The 22,793-nt window shown below is 45.7% G+C and overlaps 1 protein-coding gene across 1 annotated transcript in view; it reads right to left on the bottom strand.

Moving 5' to 3' along the window:
* The window catches only part of LOC113407511 (centrosome-associated protein 350-like), a 167,587-nt gene that overhangs the window by 61,453 nt on the left and 83,341 nt on the right, over positions 1-22,793 (bottom strand). The window contains exons 14-23 of the mRNA XM_026656103.1: positions 20,936-21,099; positions 19,491-19,680; positions 13,257-13,471; positions 12,709-12,872; positions 5,744-5,854; positions 5,341-5,481; positions 3,878-4,014; positions 2,993-3,112; positions 1,219-1,385; positions 316-512 (exon numbers count right to left, since the gene is read on the bottom strand). Coding sequence (XP_026511888.1) covers positions 316-512; positions 1,219-1,385; positions 2,993-3,112; positions 3,878-4,014; positions 5,341-5,481; positions 5,744-5,854; positions 12,709-12,872; positions 13,257-13,471; positions 19,491-19,680; positions 20,936-21,099 — 1,606 coding nt within the window. The remainder of the gene's footprint in view (positions 1-315; positions 513-1,218; positions 1,386-2,992; positions 3,113-3,877; positions 4,015-5,340; positions 5,482-5,743; positions 5,855-12,708; positions 12,873-13,256; positions 13,472-19,490; positions 19,681-20,935; positions 21,100-22,793) is intronic.

Here is a 22,793-nt window from a genome sequence, read left to right as displayed (position 1 = left end):
AGTTTTATTATGTGATTTCCAAAGTTTTTTTTTTTTTTAAAAGGCAAAATGTTAAACAAGTTATATTATGTACAACTGAAATTCAGTGCAAGAGGGAAAGCTTCATTCTCTATTAGCTTTACATTTGGCACAATTCGTATATACAATTATCCTTTGAGTGTTTTACAGGAAAAGAAACATCCTAAAGTTTGCAAGCATAACTTGACAAAAGATGGTTCATTTCAAAGTCACCAACAGATTGAGTATCTCACCTAGGGAAGAACTTCAATTGTATTTATTTTCCGTAACTACAGTTGCATGGTATTTGAGACCTACCTTGACAGATGACAGGGCTGTCTTTTCTGGGGAGACTTCCTCATCAGAATCGTCCCGATGACCTCGTTTCTTCTCCATGTTAATCCTGCGATGGCTCTCAGAAGGTAGCAAAGACCGGAAAGACTTTTCTTCTATCTCATCTTCTGTCATGGACTCATCAAATTTCAGGGAATACTCTGTTGCAATGGAAGCTGAGTCTGAGGGAGGAATCAGAAAAAAGAGTTTATTCTCCAGTGAGAGTCTTCATTATGCACACAATGGGCTTTGAAGTGGATCTAGCCTCAGCAAAGGTATAAAGTGTTGTGTGGAAACTCAGACTGAATAATTCAGCTAAATAATGGGCAAAAATGTTATATCACAGAATGAATGCTAATACTGTGAAAAATGTATAAGCCAAAATAAAAATAATAGTCTGAACTACACTTAACATCCTGCAGAAAAAGCCTATTAGAAAAATGTGTGGTCATCCCTTGGAGATTATAATGAAGTAGAATATCAGACAATTTTTAATTAATAGTATTATTTAGCTGATGAAGGCTTCAAACGGAAGATATCCAGTGCCACTTCACAGTCTGAATTTTTTTTTAATAACTATACAAATGCATTTTTATGGTAGCTGAAACATCTGGCCTTCAGCATATATTCTGGTATAACAGTAAATGAACATCTGGCAACAGTTATATTAACAGAAAATAGAACAGCCTATGAAATCAATTGCCCCCTAAATACAGAACAGTTTAAATGATTCCTTCCCACCATGTCATCCTCTGTTATCTCTTCACAGACTACCACTTAGTCCAGAGGCTCATCTTTCTTCACTTGCATTCCCCCTCCACTTATCTCAAAGACTTTAATTCCGAGGCACTACCTCTAGCTTCACCAAGGATCATGAATACGTCTAACCTTTCTCATCTGGTAGTGATGGAATACTATCGCTTCGCAAGGAATCATCCACACCAGTACGAGCCTGCTCTTCTATGGAGCTGCTCGTCTTTTCACGTCGGGAGGGCTTCTTCTCATTCTCCTTGGAAGAAGGAACTGAAGGACTCTCCTGCCGGCTGCTGCTGCTACTATTTAACAAGAACAAACACTTTTTACTTGTTTCTGCTTTTCTCCACCAGAACCAAGACATAGAAATGTTGCACAGGTACTTGACAGTTCTGCTTGTTCACTCCTTCAAAATTAAAAAAAAAAAAAAAAAAAGTTTGTATTCTCATCTTATCTCTTACTGAGTAAAAATCCTAGTTAAAAAAATACTTAGGTTAAACAAAAGCACAGTTTGGCTACTGCAAAATCCCAGGCCTAACTAAATTGGAAATCCACACTGAAAGTTCTCACTTCTGGTCTAAGATAGAAAGGAACAGCCAGGGAAACAAACAAGCCTGTAAGTGTGCACATCTTTCACCCTGCAATGGGTACTGACGATAAATCATGCCAATCATTCCCTTTTACAAGTCTTTAAAGTTTTTTTTGGGGGGTGGTGGGGGTTAGCTTTTTAAATTATTTATTATTATTATTATTAGGGAGGGGAAACAAACTAGCTAAGAGACAAAAACTAAGTTGGAATAAGTGGTCAATTTTCCTCTGGATAAAAAGTTACTGGTGAGGTGGTAAAATATGCAGAAGACACAAAGTTATTTAGATATGTCAAGACCAGACACAACTATGAGGAACTTCAGAGGGACCTAACCAAACTAGGGGAGAATGTACAATATAATGAAAGATTAAATTTAGTGTTGACAAATTCAAGATCATGAATAATGGATGGAACAACAGAAGGTTCTCATACACCTTACTGGGTTCTAAATTAATAAATAGCTCCCAGGAAGGAGACCTAGGCACCTGTAGACAGCTCAATGAAGACTTCTGCTCAGTGCAGAGCAGCTGCCAAATAAAAACAAATCAAATGTCAGGGTATATGAAGAATGGAACACAGAATATGACATATATTGTAAAACAATAATATAGATCAATGGTATGTCTTCACCAGGGATACCATTCACTGTTCCAGTTACCCCATCTCAAAACATATATATAACAGAATCAGAGAGGTTTCAGAGAAAGGCAACAAAAGAATGATTAGGGACATGGAAAAAATCTCATACAAAGAGAAATTGAAAAGATTAGTACTGTTTACCTTAGAAAGAACACAAATGGGAACATGGCAGAAAGGGGACAAGATAAAAAATATACAAAATAATTAATGGTATAGAGAAGGCAGAAGAGGAGTTTCCGTTCTTGTTTCATGAGACAGGAAGAACAAGGGGACATTCAATGAAATTAAACAGTGGCAAATTTAAAATAGAAAAAAAATATCTTCACACCACACCACGAGACTGTGGAATACATTGCAACAAGTTCTCATTTGAGGCACAGACCTTAGCAGGAAACACACAAAAATATTAGATTAAGGATTATTTATATTAATAACACTAATATCCAGAGTTATAATAGTAAATATTTAAAAAACAAACAAACAAGTTTTGGAAGGGATAGAAACCTTCAAGCTTTGGGACATAAACCAATCTCCAACTACTGGGAATTAAGAAGAAACTTTCATTGGGGGCAAGTTAAAATTCCAATAGATACCAGTTTTCCAGAGCATTCATTTGTATGTATTTTTACTTTACTACACTTTTAAAGTAGAAATTGATGGCATAATTTAATCTCTTCTCACCTCTGATCATGATTCTTGGATCTTGAGGATTCTGAGTAACTATCAAATAATGGGGAGTATGTCTGCTTTGAGTCAGCTGTCTTCTCTTTACTTTGTGAAGGGGTTCCAGATTCATTTTTCCTGTCAAAGGAAAATGTTCTGGATAAATTTGAGTAGTCTTGGAATAAAGAATAAAAAAAGAAAGGTTTTTACAATTTACTTCAATTTAATAGGAGAAATAAGGGTCTGTTGAGTAAAGAGACTGGAGGACTTAAAAAAGGATAGGGCAGTTAAATCAGACCAAACTAAACAGGATGAAAACTATCCAATTAAAAGAGTAAACAGTTTCACTTCTCACTTATGTACAACCCTTTACAGAACAGATGATGTGTAAACCATGGAAAAAAATTCTGTCTTTGTACTCTTACATTAAGCTAAGTTCATCTTCCTAGTCTATCTACTCTATCCACATAGAATTCCTTTATATAATGCTCTTTCATTAAAGCCCCATAAGGTTTTCACTAAAAAATGGTGGGAGAACTAGTATAAGGCTAGGTCTACACTACCCGCCTGAATCGGCGGGTAGAAATCGACCTCTCAGGGATCGATTTATCGCGTCCCGTTGGGACGCGACAATCGATCCCCGAATCGACGCTCTTACTCCACCAGCGAAGGTGGGAGTAAGCGCCGTCGACAGGAAGCCGCAGAGGTCGATTTTGCCACCGTCCCTACAGCGGGGTAAGTCGGCTGCAATACGTCGAATTCAGCTACGCTATTCGCGTAGCTGAATTTGCGTATCTTAAATCGACCCCCCCGTGTAGTGAAGACGTAGCCTGAGAGGCCACAACAACTGCTACTGCTTTTCCTAAAGTGCTACGTTTGTGAGAGGTTGTATTGGTCAAATACCTGTTTGTATCGGCTCGATCTCTGAGCTCTTTCATGAACTTTGAATGATGTTGCCGCTGATGGTCGAACAGTGTGGTGATCGGAGCTGCTGGAGCACTGACTGCATCTGAGATCTGTGTTCGTGCCAACTCTGTCATCTGAATACAGGAATATACTTGATACACAGCTGCATTCCCTATCTGAAACTCTTAAATTGTTGCAGGCATATATACGACACACATCACCATGATATACGAATGATTTACACTTAAAGATGGGTCAATTTCAACTAAGAAAGAGGAGCAGATTGCTCTGTACATTTATTTTTTATTTACACATACACAGTGGGAAAAGCCATGTGATAAACTGTATCAACCATGCTACTTTGGCCAACTAACCTGAACTCTGCTCACTAAATGAACTTCACTTAGACAAACATTCCAAAACTCCAAACAGCTTAACAGATTTATTTTTTTAAGAAAATCTGCCACAAATATCATTTTCTTCTTTCCCCAAAAATTACACTTGTCTGATAAGTGAGACGGACTATGACTAGTCTTGAACAAGTGTCAATTTTATGGTCCAATATCATGCAAACCATCAGGGCTAGAAATGGTATTATATAATCAGAAACCCAGGAATTTCCTCTTTTCAATGGAATAAGGCACTTGTTTCTAATCAGGTATACAAAATATATCAAACATATCAAAATATGTTTACTAGTTTTAAATCTTCCTCTTCCTCAGGAGGTCTGTACGTTCAGACTTAGGAGACTAAAAACTTGGTGAATGGGTACAAAAAAATCAGTTCCGATAATATTTTTCAAGAACTTACTAAATAAATTTCTAAAATAGTTTTTCTGTAAAATATATGGCTTATGCAGAACAGACAGTGTGGCAGCATAAAATATTTTTGGTTGGGATGATCTGAATAACTTGTTCATGTCTTCATCATTCGTGAGTAATGTAGCAACCTTAAACACACACTGATAAACTTGCATCACACCATCATGTCTTCTTGTATACATATATATGCACATTATTGAAAATAGTGGGAAAACTTAACTCCCTTTATACTTAAGGAAGGTATGGTGTGTGCCCAGCAAATGTGCTTGGTGCATTGACGACAGGTATTCACTATACATCATTATGATCCATTTAACTCTATGGACATTCAATTCAGTTTTGCCCTAGTTTCTTCAGAACATGGATCCAAAAACTCTCTCTCTAGCCTATCAACTTGACCATGACTTCCCTTTCTTTGAATCGTTCTTATCTCTTAGTAAGATGCTCTGGGGAGTGCATGGGGATTATAAGAAGGCCACTAACTTTTTTCTAAATAGCAGTGCCAGAAGTTCTACTGAATATCCTCCCAGCACTGGCATGCTGCAAAGGTGAAGAAGCTACACTGAAGAGTGAATGTTTTAGTAGCAAGACAACTTGGCAATGGAACATTTTCATCAAGTCTTTCATACAGAATCTCACCTCACGGATCTGGCGAGCTGCATCCGTGGTGAGCAAAGCAGCTTCCACCTGCTGGGCTGCAATTTTACATGTCGTCTCCTGTAGTGCTTCTGCTGCTTCCTGTCGTGACTGGACCAGATGCTGCAGAGATTCTGCATGGGCCTATAAAGAAAAAACAGCAAGGTTATAATTACTCTTGGTGGGTAGTATTATTATTCGTTTTGAGTTTATAGCCTTAAAGAAAAAAAATCAGTTTGAAATTAAGATTTGTCTCTGATGTGTTTTGGTCAGATACTTCAAATTCCTTCACCCGTTCCAGACCATCCATGGACTTCACATTAAGAATATTTCTGGACACAGGTTTACTTACAGATTCAAAGCGCTGTCTCTTACGCACTTCATATTTTTTGAAGGTAGGCATTACCTGCACCGCTTTCTGCCTCGCTTCCTCCAACTGTCTTTGACTCTCTAAAGCCTCTTGCTCAGCCTTGAGTTTCAAAAGAGCCAAGTCCCGCTCATGTCGCTGCTGCTGTGCCTACAGATTGAGACATTTTAGTGTTAAGTAAAGGAATCTGCATTTAGATTCCACAACCCACCCCACTAACTGTAGCTAACTGACAGTCAGAATGCTGCTCTATTTGAAGCTTCCTGTGCTAAAGTCAAACCTTCAGTCTCTCTTCTGGCACCAATATCTTGTTGGTGAGGGAGCTGACAACTATGTATACCCCTTCCCACCCTTTCCCTCTGGGTACAAAAGAAATCAGAATCTGAAAGGTTTGCTTGTTCTGCTTTGGGAAGTAGCTAATCTTGTCAAGAGGAGCAGATTTCAACCAAGATATACCCAGAATAAGACCAAGAACCCAGCCTGAACAACCACCATTTGTTGCCTAAGGGCCAAGTATCAAACCTAGCAAGTAAATAAATTCTAGTTTTATCATGATATGCAGTAAAAAAAGACGGTTACTCACCGTTGTAACTGTTGTTCTTCGAGATGTGTTGCTCATATCCATTCCAGTTAGGTGTGTGCGCGCCGCGTGCACGATCGTCGGAAGATTTTTACCCTAGCAACACCCGGTGGGTCGGCTGTGGAGCCCCCTGGAGTGGCGCCGTTATGGCGCTGGATATATACCCCAGCCGACCCAGCGCCCCCTCAGTTCCTTCTTGCCGGCTACTCCGACAGTGGGGAAGAGGGGCGGGTTTGGAATGGATATGAGCAACACATCTCGAAGAACAACAGTTACAACGGTGAGTAACCGTCTTTTCTTCTTCGAGTGCTTGCTCATATCCATTCCAGTTAGGTGACTCCCAAGCCCCACCTAGGTGGCGGGGTCGGAGTGAGACATTGCTGTGTGCAGAATCGCTGACCCGAAAGCAGCATCGTCTCTGGATTGTTGCACCAGCGCATAGTAAGTAGTAAATGTGTGGACCGATGACCACACTGCAGCTCTACAAATGTCCTGGAGCGGTACTTGAGCCAGGAAGGCAGTCGAGGAGGCCTGAGCCCTCGTGGAATGAGCAGTGATGCGTGGCGTCGGAACACCGGCCAGGTCGTAACAAGCACGAATGCAGGACGTGATCCAGGAGGACAGGCACTGTGAAGAGACCGGTGAGCCCTTCATCCGGTCGGCTACCGCAACGAAGAGTTGCGTCGTCTTCCTAAACGACTTTGTACGGTCAATATAGAAAGCCAGGGCCCTGCGAACGTCCAACGAATGTAAACGCTGGTCCTGACGAGTAGCGTGCGGTTTGGGATGGAAGACCGGGAGGAATATATCCTGGTTCACGTGGAAAGGTGACACCACCTTTGGAAGAAAGGCAGGATGGGGGCGAAGCTGCACCTTGTCCTTATGGAACACCGTGTATGGGGGCTCGGATGTCAGCGCCCTGAGTTCCGAGACGCGCCGTGCTGAGGTGATGGCTACCAGGAAGGCTGTCTTCCAAGATAAGTACAGGAGCGAGCAGGTAGCCAATGGTTCAAACGGAGGCCCTGTGAGCCTAGAGAGTACGAGGTTGAGGTCCCACGTTGGAACCGGCTGTCGTTGCTGTGGGTATAGCCGGTCTAAGCCCTTGAGGAATCTAACGACCATCGGGTTAGAGAAGACCGAGGACGTGAGTTCTCCTGGGTGGAAAGCGGAAATAGCGGCGAGGTGAACCCTAATTGAGGATGTCGCCAAGCCTTGCTGTCTTAGGGACAGGAGGTACTCCAGTATCAAGGGGATAGGAGCCTGCGAGGGAGACGTAGCTCGTTGCTCACACCAGCAGGAGAACCTCTTCCACTTGGCTAAATAAGTGGTCCGCGTAGAGGGCTTTCTACTTCCCAGCAGGACCTGTTGGACGGCCTGCGAGCATTGCCGCTCTGAGCGACTCAACCATGAAGCATCCACGCCGTGAGGTGGAGCGACTGCAGGTCGGGGTGACACAGCCGGCCGTGGTCCTGAGAGATGAGATCCGGAGTCAAGGGGAGCGTGATCGGTCTCTGTACTGACAGCTCTAGAAGTGTGGTGTACCAGTGCTGTCTCGGCCAAGCGGGAGCGACTAAAATTACCCGTGCATGGTCCCTGCGGATCTTGAGCAGCACCCTGTGGACCAGCGGGAATGGGGGAAAGGCGTAGAACAGATGGTCTTTCCATGCCATGAGGAAGGCGTCCGACCGAGAGCCCGGGGCTCGCCCGTGTAGGGAGCAGAATGCCTGGCACTTCCTGTTGGCCCGAGATGCGAACAGGTCGATGTGGGGAAACCCCCACCTCTGGAAGACGGAATAGATGATGTCCGGGCGAATCGACCACTCGTGCGTTTGGAAGGACCTGCTGAGACGGTCCGCCAGCGTATTCTGGACTCCAGGCAGGAATGACGCCGTGAGATGTATCGAGCGGGCGATGCAAAAGTCCCACAGGCGAATGGCCTCTTGGCATAGGGGAGATGAGCGGGCTCCGCCTTGCTTGTTGATGTAAAACATGGCCGTGGTGTTGTCGGTGAGAATCAGCACGCAACGGCCCTGTAGGAAGTTGAGGAAAGCCTGACAAGCCAGGCGCACTGCCATCAGCTCTCGGACGTTGATGTGCAGGGCTAGTTGGGACGCCGACCACAGGCCTTAGGTATGATGCTCCCCCAGGTGAGCGCCCCATCCTAGAGATGAAGCGTCCGTAACTAGGTGGAGGGAGGGTTGTGGGGCGTGAAAGGGCACTCCTGCACAGACCGCCGTGCGGTCCGTCCACCATGCGAGGGAGGCCAAGACTGCGGCCGGAACCGTGACCACTATGCTCAGGTCGTCTCGGTGAGGACGGTAAACCGATGACACCCAAGTCTGCAATGGGCGAAGTCGCAGCCTGGCGTGCCTGGTTACGTAGGTGCACGAGGCCATGTGGCCCAAGAGGGCAAGGCACGTCCTTATGGTGGTAGTTGGAAAGGCCCTGAGTCCTTGAATGACGCTTGAAATGGCATGAAAGCGGCTGTCTGGCAGGATGGCTCGGGCATGTCTGGAGTCTAGGATTGCTCCAATGAACTCTATTCTCTGAGTTGGCACTAGAGTGGACTTCTCTCTGTTGAGTAGAATGCCCAGCTCGTGGAAAGTGCGTGTCACTATGTGGACATGGGCCTGCACTTGGTCTCTGGTGTGGCCGCGTACCAGCCAGTCGTCCAGGTACGGGAACAACTGTATCCCTTGTCGACGAAGGAAGGCCGCGACGACTGCCAGACACTTTGTGAACACCCTGGGAGCCGAAGACAAGCCGAAGGGAAGGACTGCGAATTGGTAGTGCACCCTGTTTACTACAAACCGCAGGAAGCGCCTGTGAGGCGGATAAATCGCTATGTGGAAATAAGCGTCCTTCATGTCGAGGGCGGCGAACCAGTCTCCAGGATCCAGTGAAGGGATGATGGTCCCCAATGACACCATGCGGAACCTCAACTTTACTATGAATTTGTTGAGCCCGCGCAAGTCTAAGATGGGCCTTAGACCCCCTTTTGACTTGGGTATCAGGAAGTAGCGGGAGTAAAACCCCCTGCCCCTTAGCTCCGATGGAACCTCCTCTATGGCCCCCATAGCGAGGAGCCCAAAAACCTCCTGTGTAAGGAGTTGCTCGTGAGAAGGGTCCCTGAAGAGGGACGGGGAGGGGGAGTGGGAGGGGGGGGCGAGGAAAACTGGAGGGCGTATCCCCTTTCCACCGTGCGAAGGACCCAACGGTCCGAGGTTATACGGGACCAAGCACGGTGGAAGCGGGAGAGGCGATCCCGGAAAGGGGGAGTCGGATCCTGGGTACCGGTCGTGGTGCCGTCCTCGACCGCACCTTCAAAAGGCTTGTCTAGGCCCTGAAGGTGGCCTAGACTGGCCCTGGTTCTGACCGGGTTGAGGGCCGGTCGACCTTCGCCTACCACCTCGACCCCGCCTCCTAGCAAAGTCCTGTCTTGGACGAGGCGGGGGAGGGTAGAACCGCTGAGGTTGGGGCCTGAAGGGTCTGCGCTGAGGCCCTGGGACATGCATCCCCAGGGAGCGCATCATTGTCCGGGAGTCTTTGAGGTTTTGGAGCCTCGAGTCTGTTTTCTCTGAAAAGAGGCCCTGGCCCTCGAACGGTAGGTCCTGCAGGGTCTGCTGCAGTTCCGGTGGCAAGCCCGACACCTGGAGCCAGGAGATTCGGCGCATTGCTATCCCTGAAGCCAGGGTCCTAGCGGCCGAGTCCGCTATATCCAGGGATGCCTGTAGGGAGGTGCATGCCACCCGCTTGCCCTCCTCTACCAAGGCCCCGAACTCTTCCCTCGAGTCCTGGGGGACCAGTTCTTTAAATTTCCCCATCGAGGACCACATATTGAAGCCGTAGCGGCTGAGGAGCGCCTGCTGGTTCGCTGCCCGCAATTGCAGTCCGCCAGCAGAATAAACCTTGCGTCCGAACAAATCGAAGCGCTTAGCGTCCTTCGATTTGGGCGCAGCAGCCTGCTGGCCATGGCGCTCCCGTGCATTCACTGATGACACCACCAGTGAGCACGGTTGGGGGTGAGTGTACAGATACTCATGCTCCCGGGAAGGCACGAAGTACTTTCTCTCCACCCCTCTGGCCGTGGGCGGAATAGAGGCCGGGGTCTGCCAGATAGTGGTGGCGTTGGCCTGGATGGTGCGGACCAGCGGTAATGCCACCCTGGATGGAGCATCCGCAGAAATGATCTGCACTATTGGGTCATGGACCTCCGCAATCTCCTCCACCTGGAGGTCCAGATTGCGAGCCATGCGCCGCAGCAGGTCCTGATGGGCCCGAAGGTCTATCGGAGGCGGCCCGATGGTAGACGTGCCCGCTACGGCCTCATCAGGAGAGGACGAGGAGGATACCCCCGGTGGCAAGGGGTCCAATGGTTGATCCTGCTCCAGGTGTTCCTGGTGATGGGCATCTCCTGCCCCCTGGTCCAGGGCCTCTGCAGGTGCGGGCACTGGAGCCTCCACGTCCCTTGGAGGAGGGCGGGAGATGGTGGACTCTGGGGCCCTAGGCTCCGAACGGCCAGAGCGGGAGGCCGATAGGGGAGCTCCTTGTGCCTGGTGGTAGGCCCAAGGAGTCCAGAAGGACCAATGCGCAGGTCCTTGTATCGGGTCGTCGGTCTCCTGCAGGTGGCCGGGCTCCCCTGTCTCAGAGGACCGCGACGTCGATCTCGACGGCCACGGCGGTGCCGAAGCCGATGCCGTCGGCACCGGATGGTACGGTGCCGATCGGTGCCGAGCGTAAGGGGACCTGTCCCTGCGTGGTTCCGGCGAACGGTGCCGGGACCTGGACCGGTGCCGATAGTCCCTCCGGTGCCGGGATCCCGATCTGGAACGTGACGACGATCTGGAGGAGACGTGGTACCGGGAGCGGCCTCTCGAGCCCGAGTGGCGCTCATACCGGTGCCGGGAGCTGCGCCTCGACCCCGATCGGTGCCGGTCGTCACGGCGGTGCCGGGATGTTGAGCGGCGCCGCGAGGAAGATCTGGGCCGCGAGTACGACCGGTGCCGAGGTGACAGTCGGCGCCGGGACTCAGAGCGGCGTCGGGACCTGCTTCGGGATCTGGAGCGGTGCCGAGAGGCTTGTACTGGCGACGGTGGGCGCACCAGGGCAGGTTTCCCTCTAGACTGCAGCACACGTGGGGCTACCGGTGCCGGGAGTTGCGACGGCGCCGGCTCAGTGAGGGCGATCAGGTCTCTCGCGGTAGCGAAGGTCTCCGGGGTGGAAGGGAGACAAGGTTCCACCACCAGCCTTGGTGGTGAAACAGTCCGCACCGGACTCAACGGCCTCGGTGCCGGAGTCGACGGTGTGGCCGCCTGCCTTTGGCGGTCCAGCTGCGGACGCGGCTCTACCCCCGGCACCGGGGGAGCCTGTATCTTCGCGGCAGCAGCGTCCCGTGTCTTAGCGGTCTTCTTATGGCCCGGCGAAATGGATCGGTGCCGAGGCTCTTTGGGAGGGCGCGGTGCCGACGTCGGTCGGTGCCGGACAGTCTTTTCTGCCGCACCGGTCGGGCCCGCCGGGGCGCTGCGCACCGAAGCTCTCGGTGCCGGGACAGGGCGCGCCGAGGGAGGATCCGGACTCAGCGCCGCCTCCATGAGGAGCTGTCGGAGCCTAAAGTCCCGCTCCTTCCTTGTCCTCGGCTTGAAGGCCTTGCAGATAGGGCACTTATCTGCTGGATGAGTCTCTCCCAGGCACTTCAAGCAAGAACTATGCGGGTCGCTGGTTGGCATGTGCTTCCCGCAGGACGCGCACGGCTTAAAGCCAGGAGCCTTGGGCATGGGCCCGGCTGTGCGCCGGGGGGAAAAGGGGAAAAACACCCCCTAAACCCCCGATAACAATTTACAACTATATATATATATACACTATACACTAACTACTAACTAACTTGAACAACTATCTATATAACTAAATATAACAAGAACAATGAAACGCTAGGGAGTGTGGAGATCAGCTAAGCCGCGCTCCACAGTTCCAACGACCGTCAGGGGCGGTAAGAAGGAACTGAGGGGGCGCTGGGTCGGCTGGGGTATATATCCAGCGCCATAACGGCGCCACTCCAGGGGGCTCCACAGCCGACCCACCGGGTGTTGCTAGGGTAAAAATCTTCCGACGATCGTGCACGCGGCGCGCACACACCTAACTGGAATGGATATGAGCAAGCACTCGAAGAAGAACAATTATTTCAGCCAATGACATACTAATGGTAGGAGCTCCTGACTCATTACTGGTGTGTTGATAAGAACAGGGAAGATGATGCAGGTATTGATCTTAGAATATATTGGACATTTTCAAATAGACTGCATCACCTCAGCTGTGGATTGTTTCAAATCATCAGCAGAACTATTTCAATTACAATGCTTTGGTTATTTTTTCCTCACAAAATACAGAACAAGAGGGTTAAAGCAAGTAAAAAAAAGTTTCCAGTCACCTTTAGGATTTGAGCCAGTGAAACACTCTCCTGCTGGGCAAGTGATATGCCCCGCACTCGTTCTACATCTGAGAGTTGTCGTACAGATTCCTCAATGGCACTCAGGTAGTTGAGCTCTGCTGACAAACGATGCTGGAGACCAGCAGGAGAGAAGCGCATGGATCCTGTAAGAGAATACTTACTATTTAACATTTATAGGACTTAAGGCTGGTCTACACAAAAAAAATTAGATCGAACCAGCTATCCTGCTTAGGGGTGTGAAAAATCCACACCCCATGAATGATGTAGTTAAGCCAACCTAAGTCCCTGTGTAGGCAGCGCTAGGTTGACAGAAGAATTCTGCCTCTTGGGGAGGTGGATTACCTACAATGACACGAGTGTCTGTGCTGAAGTGCTACAGCAATGCAGCTGTCGCACTGCAACTGTAGCATTTCAAGTGTAGACAAGCCCTTAGCCTGCATCATAGAAACTATACATAAATACGAAGAGAAAAAAAAAAAAAGAGGAAGTTTTATGGAATTAGTTGGGCTTGAATGGAGCCAGCTCACCAGCCACTGCTGCTGCTCCTGTCTTGCTAGTTCCCAGGCTCAAGTCAGAGATGGGTACATTGGGCTTGAACCCTGAAGCTGTAGTCCCAGGAAAGCCTGCAGGGGACCTGGCTCTTTCCGCTGTATTTCCTAGAGAGTCAAACTGTAACAGTTTCTGGGAGCCTGGAGATGGGGGAGAGGTTGGGGTCTTCTGGGACCTTCCCTTGTCTGAGAGACTGACAGAAAAATCAAACCAGAAAAAGATCAGTATTCTCCAATGCCCAGCCATTTAAATGCAAGGATGACAGTTTACATAGTAATAAGCTAAATCCCCTGTTTGTCTACATTTGAACAGACTATGTACAAGGAATGCTCTCCTATGATTTGCAGGTGCCTACCCTGCATTTAAGAAATGGCTCACTACAGGGATGTTACACATGCATTCCACTTTGGGACACATTTTGATAAAGTTGTTCTATAGCAGGGGTAGGCAACCTATGGCACGCGTGCCGAAGGCGGCACGCGAGCTGATTTTCAGTGGCACTCACACTGCCCGGGTCCTGACCACTGGTCCGGGGGGCTCTGCATTTTAATTTAATTTTAAATGAAGCTTCTTAAATATTTTAAAAACCTTATTTCCTTTACATAAAACAATAGTTTAGTTATATATTATAGACTTATAGAAAGAGACGTTCTAAAAACGTTAAAATGTATTACTGGCATGTGAAACCTTAAATTAGAGTGAATAAATGAAGACTCGGCACACCACTTCTGAAAGGTTGCCGACCCCTGTTCTATAGTATCAAGCATAGTTAGTATATAAATAATAAAGGAACAAGGATTACTTACAGGTTCTAAACAGAGAAAAAAATCTCATATGAGTCAAATTTATAAACAGTCATTAAAGTATCAAGGCCAGTAACATACTGTAGAAATTACCCTATAATCCTTCACATAAATAACTACATCAAAAGGTGATAGGACTCCTTGACTATCCCATAGATACAAACTTCTCTCTGTACCATGGGGCAAAGATTTTCAAAAATAAGTGCCTAAGGTTAGCCCCTTAATTCTATTCTTAGGCACCAGAATAAGTGGCCTGATTATCCAGCAGCTCCTATCAATTTCACTGGAATTTGATAGGAACTTGACACTACTGAAAATCAGGCCACATTCAGGGGCCTAAATATGGATTTAGGAGTCTAACTTTAGGCACCTCGTTTTGAAAGTCTTGGCCAGGAACTTAATTTTACCTACAGAAAATTAATTAAACCTACAGAAGAACCTGACATTATAGAAGCCCTTTACAGTTTAGAAATGCTCTAGAGGTGCAAGTGGCTATGACAGAGCTGTTACCTTTAAATATTAATCTCCCTTTGCAAAATGAGGTAAATGCCAAAGAGTCCTAAATTTGCATTAAAATAGTAATACACCTCTACCCCGACCCAATATAACACGAATACTGATATAACGCGGTAAAGCAGTGCTCCGGGGAGGGGGGGGGGGCGGGGCTGCGCACTCCGACGGATCAAAGCAAGTTCGATATAATGCGGTTTTACCTATAACGCAGTAAGATTTTTTGGCTCCCGTGGACAGCGTTATATCGAGGTAGAGGTGAAGTTAATAAAATACAACATGAAAACTGCCTGTGGAGGGAAGTTTCTGTACATCGCTTTCCAAAAACTTTCAGAAAATGATTCAAATACATACAAAAATGTTAACATTCCAAAATTCTGAAAGCAAAGATGATCAACAGTCAATGCTTAAATCATGGGGAAGCCTCCCAGACACATATTAAAACAATGGCACAACTCATTTCGTCTCATTAGGCCAGGAGGTGGTTTTCAAACCCGATACTGGGTTCAATATTTCAACTAAACTAAGCCAATTCATCACAATCACTCTGTATGCACTCAGTGAACAGACACATGAAAACTAACTTGCATGTCTTTTTAGGAGATTTGAGACAAGATTTTAGTTTCAATGACATGGTTAATGGAAACATGAACTGCAACAGCAGCAAGGATGGGTATTAAATTCTCTCCCCCACTATACTCCTTTGGAGCAGCAACCCATCTTTGCACAAAACATCACACTATCATAAACTCATTCATCAGGGAGCCCACAGTCACCCCAGCCAAAGAGACATTCTTGTGGTTTCTACTGGCAGAGATTGCAACAGCTCTTTATAGGTAGCCTGCCTATTTCTTTTAGCTTCTTACAGACTCCTCTTTGCGAAGATGGAAAAAGAAAAGCTAGCTTCAGTGCCTTTTCAGCAATTAAACTAAAAGATGCCTGTATTGGCCAGGGTTTTCTTTACAGTTGTTTGGTATAGAAATGAAGATTAAAAGGGACAGTGTTAATTTGAAAATCACTTCTGTTTTGCACCTGCTATTACTACAGATAACACCTAAGACTATCATAATTAAGCAGTCTAGAGAAAAAAAAGTCTCTAATTTTTCCACGTTTATTTGGTAAATTTGGCAGCATAGCGTGGAGTCTGTTTCAATGTTTTGTTCATCAGTTGCTCTTCCAGTCTAATATACTGGTACGTCACCACCACTGATGCAATGTTCTGACAGGGGTGAGGGAGAAGAACTCACACACACACTTTCACACCCCTGCACAAAGGTTTTTACCCATAGTAGCTGCAACAAAACTGAAACTAAATCTGAAAAGTCAACAGGTAGGCATATAACCAGAAAGAAAAAATAGGAGAAAGAGAGGTAAGCCTGAGCACATTTGATGTTGCACTTGGGTGCACCCTAAAGGCTGTTCTTAACATCAACAGTGAGGTAGAAAAATTAAGGCTGTCAAACGATTAAAAAAATTAATTGCGATTAATCGCACAAATAAAAAAATTAATCGCACTGTTAAACAATAATAGAATATCATTCATTTAAATATTTTTGGATGTTTTCTACATTTTCAAATATATTGATTTCAATTACAACACAGAATACAAAGTGTACAGTGCTCACTTCATATTTATTTTTGTTTACAAATATTTGCACTGTAAAAAAACAAGAAATAGTATTTTTCAATTCACCTCATACAAGTACTGTAATGCAATCTCTTTATCATGGAAGTTGAACTTACAAATGTAGAATTATATAAAAAAACTGCACTCAAAAATAAAACAATGTAAAACTTTAGAGTCTACAAGTCCACTCTGTCCTACTTCTTGTTCAGCCAATCAGACAAACAAGTCTGTTTACACTGTCAGGAGGTAATGCTGCCCGCTTCTTGTTTACAATGTCACCTGAAAGAGAGAATAGATGTTTGCATGGCACTGTTGTAGCCGGCGTGGCAAGATATTTATGTGCCAGATGTGCTAAAACTTCGTATGTCCCTTCATGTTTCAACCACCATTCCAGAGGACATGCGTCTATGCTGATGACGGGTTCCACTCAATAATGGTCCGCACTACTTTGGATTGACGCATGTTCACTTTCATCATCATGAGTCAGATGCCACCAGCAGAAGGTTGATTTTCTTTTCGGGTGGTTCAGGTTCTGTAGTTTCCGCATCGGAGTGTTGTTCTTTTAAGACGTCTGAAAGCATGCTCTACACGTCATCCCTCTCATATTTTGGAAGGCACTTCAGATTCTTAAACCTTGGGTCAAGTGCTGTAGCTATCTTTAGAAATTTCACATTGATAACTTCTTTGCGCTTTTGTCAAATTTGCAGTGAAAGTGTTGTTAAAACGAACAACGTGCTGGGTCATCCAATACTGCTATAACATGAAATATATGGCAGAATGTGCGTAAAACAGAGCAGGAAACATACAGTTCAGTCAAAAACTGAATTAACACTTTTTTTTTTAAACGAGCATCATAAGCATAGAAGCATGTCCTCTGGAATGGTGGCCGAAGCATGAAGGGGCATATGAATGTTTAGCATATTTGGCACATAAATACCTTGCAATGCCGGCTACAAAAGTGCCATGCAAATGCCTGTTCTCACTTACAGGTGACACTGTAAATAAAAAGAGGGCAGCATTATCTCCTGTAAATGTAAACAAACTTGTTTGTCTTAGCGATTGGTTGAACAAGAAATAGGACTAAGTAGACTTGTGGACACTAAAGTTTTACACTGTTTTGTTTTAGAGTACAGTTATGTAACAACAACAACAACAACAACAAAAATCTACATTTGTAAGTTGCACTTTCATGATAAAGAGATTGCACTATGGTACTTGTATGAGGTGAATTGAAAATTGAGGAGTCACCTACGTGTTATAACCTAACGTGGAGGGTTTGTCAGTTGCCTAGCATGCTTTACTCAGTGTTCTTGCTCATCAACACACTATCGATATAATTTGCTCGCAAGACACACACGGCAACTGCCAAAGCCGGGTGTTACAGTATCGACGGCTTCGACCCGTTGTGCCATGTGGCACACCCAAAGCACGGCCAAGCCACATACATTCAAGCCGATATCGCAGATGCCACTCAGCTATTATCTACTGAATTCTGTGACACCATCCAGGTTGGCGGTATCTGGCTAGCAAATGTTTACAAGCCTCCAAGCATCACCTGGAACCAACAGGTTCTACCAAGTGTGCCACACCCAGCTGTCTATGTTGGAGACTTCAACAGCCATCACACAGACTGGGGGTATAAGGAGGTTGACACTGACGGTGAACAACTTGCAGCCTGAGCATCTCGAAATGATCTCACCCTTATCCATGATGCTAAGCTGCAAGGCACGTTCCATTCTTCTAGATGGGTGTCACGGAGAGTGGGGGGACACCAGGCCCTGCACCCCCGGCTTCCTGCGATCCACCATGACTCTCAGCCAGCCAGTAAAGCAGAAGGTTTATTTAGACGACAGGAATACAGTCCAAGACAGGTCTTGCAGGTGCAGACTACAGGACCCCCTCAGTTAGGTCCATCTTGGCGTCCCCGGGCACCCTAGCCCCCCTGGGAGGTTAGAGCCCCGTCTGCCTCCCAGCCATGGTCACTAGCCAGCTCCCGAAACTCTGCCTTCAGCGACCCCTCCCACAGCCTTTGTTCAGTTTCCCGGGCAAAGGTGTTGCCTGGCCTCTAACCCCTTCCTGGATTCTCATGTTACATTTTCAGGTATTCTCCGTCGGTCAGTCTCCCATCCCCCAATGCAGACTATCCTAGCCACACTCCCCTGTCAGCATTCAAAGCCCACAGTAAGAACAGTCCCAGTTCGTCACAATGGGATCATGACTATTCTCCTGACTTGTGCTGGGTCAGTTCAGTTCATGGCCATCCTCAGCCAGCAACATACCAAGTCTTGAATAACTTTCCACATAGCCAACAGAGATTGTTGCTGATCCATATAGGGCTACAGCTCCCAGTTGTCAAGAGTTCCAAAAAGAAGCAGTGGAACTTCCAAAAGGCTGACTGGGGAAGATATAGGGAAGCACTGGAGAAGAGTGTGGTGACAATACCAGCCCGGCATATCTTGGTAAATGAGACCGACCATCGCTTCTGTGGTGCTATCTATAAAGCAGCCTGCAGAGCCATCCCACGTGGTTGCTGCCTGGTCTACATCCCGTTTTGACGATGAGAGCGCTGCCTTGCTTGAGCAGTATGAGGCATCTGGTGACCCAGAAGTCGCTGATCATCTGATCGAATCATTGGACACTGCTCGCCGAGCCAGATGGGAGGAGATGACCGAGAGAATGAGCTTTATCCACTCCAGCTGCAAGTGTTGGAGTCTGCTCCAATGCCTTGGAGTAGCACAGCAGCCACTTGCACTCTGCCAACCCTCTGTGACACCCAACCAGGATACCTACTTAAAGTGGCCAGATCACCTTTGGAGAAACAGGTGCGAAGACAAGTGAGGAACGAATGGCGTAGGTTTAAACGTGTACACCAGATCAGAAGCTGCCCAGAACCATTCACTGTAACAGACACTGGGTAGCATCAAGTGTGGAACAGGTGCGGGCTATGACAACATATTTCCAGAATTCCTGAAAAACCTTGGCCCTTGGCATCTTTCAAACTATGTTTATGCCAAGTACAGGTGTCTCACTAGTAAACGTTGTGAATTACTACTGCTAACTTATCCAGATAGATGGTAGAATTTTCAGGAGCCAGGCTATAATTTAAAACTTTTATACCAAGTTATTCAATATAGTGCTGAAACAGCAGATCAAGCTGCAAATCCTTTCTCCACCTCTACACTATGGTTGCACTTGTACTACACACTACATATTAAAACTCAACACCAAGTTCTAGTAATATGTGCAAGATGTCTTATAAAGGTCCACTTTACCTCATCAAAGAATGTCCAGACAACTCTTCCAAAGTGCTATCAGTATCTGCGTTCTGCTCAGGGTCTCTATTAGAAACTCTGCTATTAGGCAAGGACTTCTTTGCTTGCTGGGACCCACGGTCTGACTCAGATACTATTTTGTCGTCTTCCACAGGAAAGTGGTGTGAACTTCCATTGAAAGATTCTATCCCTGCAAAGTATAATACCGGCAAAGTTAAATCCAAAGTTCAGCAGTTATTAGCTACAAAGAAACAATTGAGTGAACATTTCCCTCACTTAAAAAGGGCCTTGTCTAGCCTAAAGTGCTCTTAAATAAATATGGCACCTTTTTACTCAAGACTAGCTCCTGTTCTGAATCACATCTACTTAAATTTAGTAATAGAGTGCCTGTTGCACTGCAGAGCCAATCCAGCCATGAATGTATAATAGCCAATTCTGTTCTGCCTCACACATTCTTCATCAAAATAGTTAGCTAAACCCCAACTGCACACACAATTACAGGCAACTTAAACTGAAAATATCAGTTTTTGTGGTGGTGGTGGTGGTTAGAAAAATTCCTATCTTGACTTGCACACTGAGGAATTCTGATACAGAAGCCACAGAGAAAATATGGAACCTCCAACGATACAATTTCTTTTCTGACTGTAACCACATTTTAAAATTTAGTATTCTCATCTTACTGTCCATTATTTGTTTTTTTAAAAGCATAAAACTAATTTCCCATTTGTCAAATCATATTTTGCTCCGTTTCTAATGTAACAGAAACTACTGTAAGAGGCTTGATATTTATTTATGCATAAGCTACAGATGTTTCATAGCCTAATGATGGACTATATATTGTATAGGGTGGCCATTATTTTAATTTCACAGCAGCTGAATGGATTTTTTAAAATTAATTTTAGAATTTGAGGATAATCCCTAGGTTATATAAAAAAAATAAAGCTAGGTAATTTTTAGACAGTTTGCTTAATATAGCACATTTTATCACGATACTATTAAGTTTCTCAACTGTTTGTTTTTAGAAGTTACTATATGACAAGGCCAAAAAAAGGATCACCCCAAACTGTACAGTGAGGTTTCTGGTAGAAATAGCGTTAACAACTCGGTTTCAATATTCACCAAATTTGTAACAGACTGAGTTACAAATGAGCATCTTACATGGTCAAAGCATGAGAAAGTAACTGCTGAAAACAGACATTTGCTTTCTCTTTAGAATAGTAATGTAATGGAAGCAGACATTTTCATACAGGGTTAAGAGTAAACAAGGCTTCCTACTATACTGGTACTAGATTACAGATGCTGTACCATTAACCCCTGGATAAGTGAAAATGCTTAATCAATCACACTAAATAATCCCAGAAAAAATCCTTTAAAAATGTGAGCATAGGAAAATAACCAGCTGACAAAAGTGATAAAAGTGAGTCTACACTCGGCACTGTACTTACTTTCCTTTTTCCCTCTCCTTTTAGAAGATCCAGATGAGCGAGAAGATGCTGCAGACCAGGGTCCAGGTGAATGCTGGGAGGTTAGCTCTATAGATCGGTGTTCATGGGGAGACTTCCTGCTGGGAAGCTCTTCTTGAATGCTGGAATTGCTGCTGCCACTGATACTGCCATAGAACAAAAAACACTAGCAGAAGATTCCCAACTCCTCTCTTCCATGCCACAAGAAATCTACATGACTTTCTTGAGGAGACAGATGACTAAAATCAGGGCCAATTTTATATTGCCGCATTACAAATCCATCTTGAGAAACAAGATGACTTTTGCTATTAGATATTGGTAGCAAGTTGCTAGGACACTCAGAACTTAGGGTACGACTATACTACCTGCCGGATCGGCGGGCAGTGTTTGATGTATCGGGGATCGATTCATCGCGTCTCATCTGGACGTGATAAATCGATCCGCGAATCGACACCCATACTCCACCTTGGCAGGAGGAGTAAGCGGAGTCAACGAGGGAGCCGCGGCAGTCAACTTGCCGCCGTGAGGACGGCCAGGTAAGTCGAACTAAGATACTTCGACTTCAGCTACGCGACTAGCGTAGCTGAAGTTGCGTATCTTAGTTTGAACCACCCCGCTAGTGTATCCCAGGCCTTAGACCTGATTCTGAGTGTACTGAATTTCAGCGGATGTAAAATTACAAAAGACGGATATTTGCATAATTTCAGATACAAGTTTTTATGGGCATTCAATTACAGATTTGGATACACATATGTATTACCCTTAAGTTGATGGAAATCTAAATTACACATGGACGTCTGATATTATTGATAAACTTGTAGAACTATAGACTTTTTCAATAGGGTCATGCATTTATGAAAAAAATTAAAGCGATAGTCTTATGTGAAAGGTGGTAAGTTGTATTAGAAGCTAAATTGTAATATTTGTTTTCTTCGGTAAGAGAACATTTTTACAGCTAGCCATATAATGAAAATGAAAAATGTGCTCAGTCCTCCACTTATTCAGGCCTAGACAAAAACTGTAGACAAACATGTTGCTGCCCTCCTTCCCCACAAAGTTGTTAGGGTTGTCGCTTCTCACCTGTCTCCAAACCCCTCAAATCTGAGCTATAAAGATGGAAAATTCGATGTAGCTGAATTTTGAAAAAAAAATTGAAAAAAATTCAGCAAGAAATTTGAATAAAACGGTTATTTACCTTTCTGTAACTGTTGTTCTTCGAGATGTGTTGCTCCTATCTATTCCAGTTAGGTGTGTGCGCGCGCCACGTGCACGGATGTCGGAAACTTTTACCCTAGCAGCTATCCGCCGGGCCGGCTGGGGAGCCCCCTGGAGTGGCACCAAAATGGCGATCTATATAAGCCCCTGCCAGCCCGACCCCCCTTCAGTTCCTTCTTGCCGGTTACTCCGACAGAGGGGAAGGTGGGGGGAATGGAATAGATATGAGCAACACAGCTCGAAGAACAACAGTTACAGAAAGGTAAGTAACCGTTTTTTCTTCTTCGAGTAATTGCTCATATCAATTCCAGTTAGGTGACTCCCAAGCCTTACCTCGGAGGTGGGGTCGGAGTCAAGGAACTGCAGATTGAAGGATCGCTCTGCCAAAGGCTGCATCATCCCGAGAGTGCTGGATGATGGCATAGTGGGATGTGATGGTATGAACCGAGGCCCACGTGGCAGCTCTGCAGATTTCCTGGAGAGGAATGTGTGCCAGAAAGGCAGCTGACGACGCCTGAGCTCTTGTGAAGTGAGCCGTAACAGCAGGCGGAGGGACATTTGCCAGGTTATAGCAAGCACGAATACACCCGGTGATCCACGAAGATATTCGCTGAGAGGAGACCGG

Source organism: Terrapene carolina, unplaced genomic scaffold (genome assembly GCF_002925995.2).
Source record: "Terrapene carolina triunguis isolate 2854851 unplaced genomic scaffold, T_m_triunguis-2.0 Scaffold212, whole genome shotgun sequence".
Classification (NCBI taxonomy): Eukaryota; Metazoa; Chordata; order Testudines; family Emydidae; genus Terrapene; species Terrapene triunguis.
Note: the sequence above shows the minus strand (reverse complement) of the source record. Positions and strands in the feature narration are given on the sequence as shown.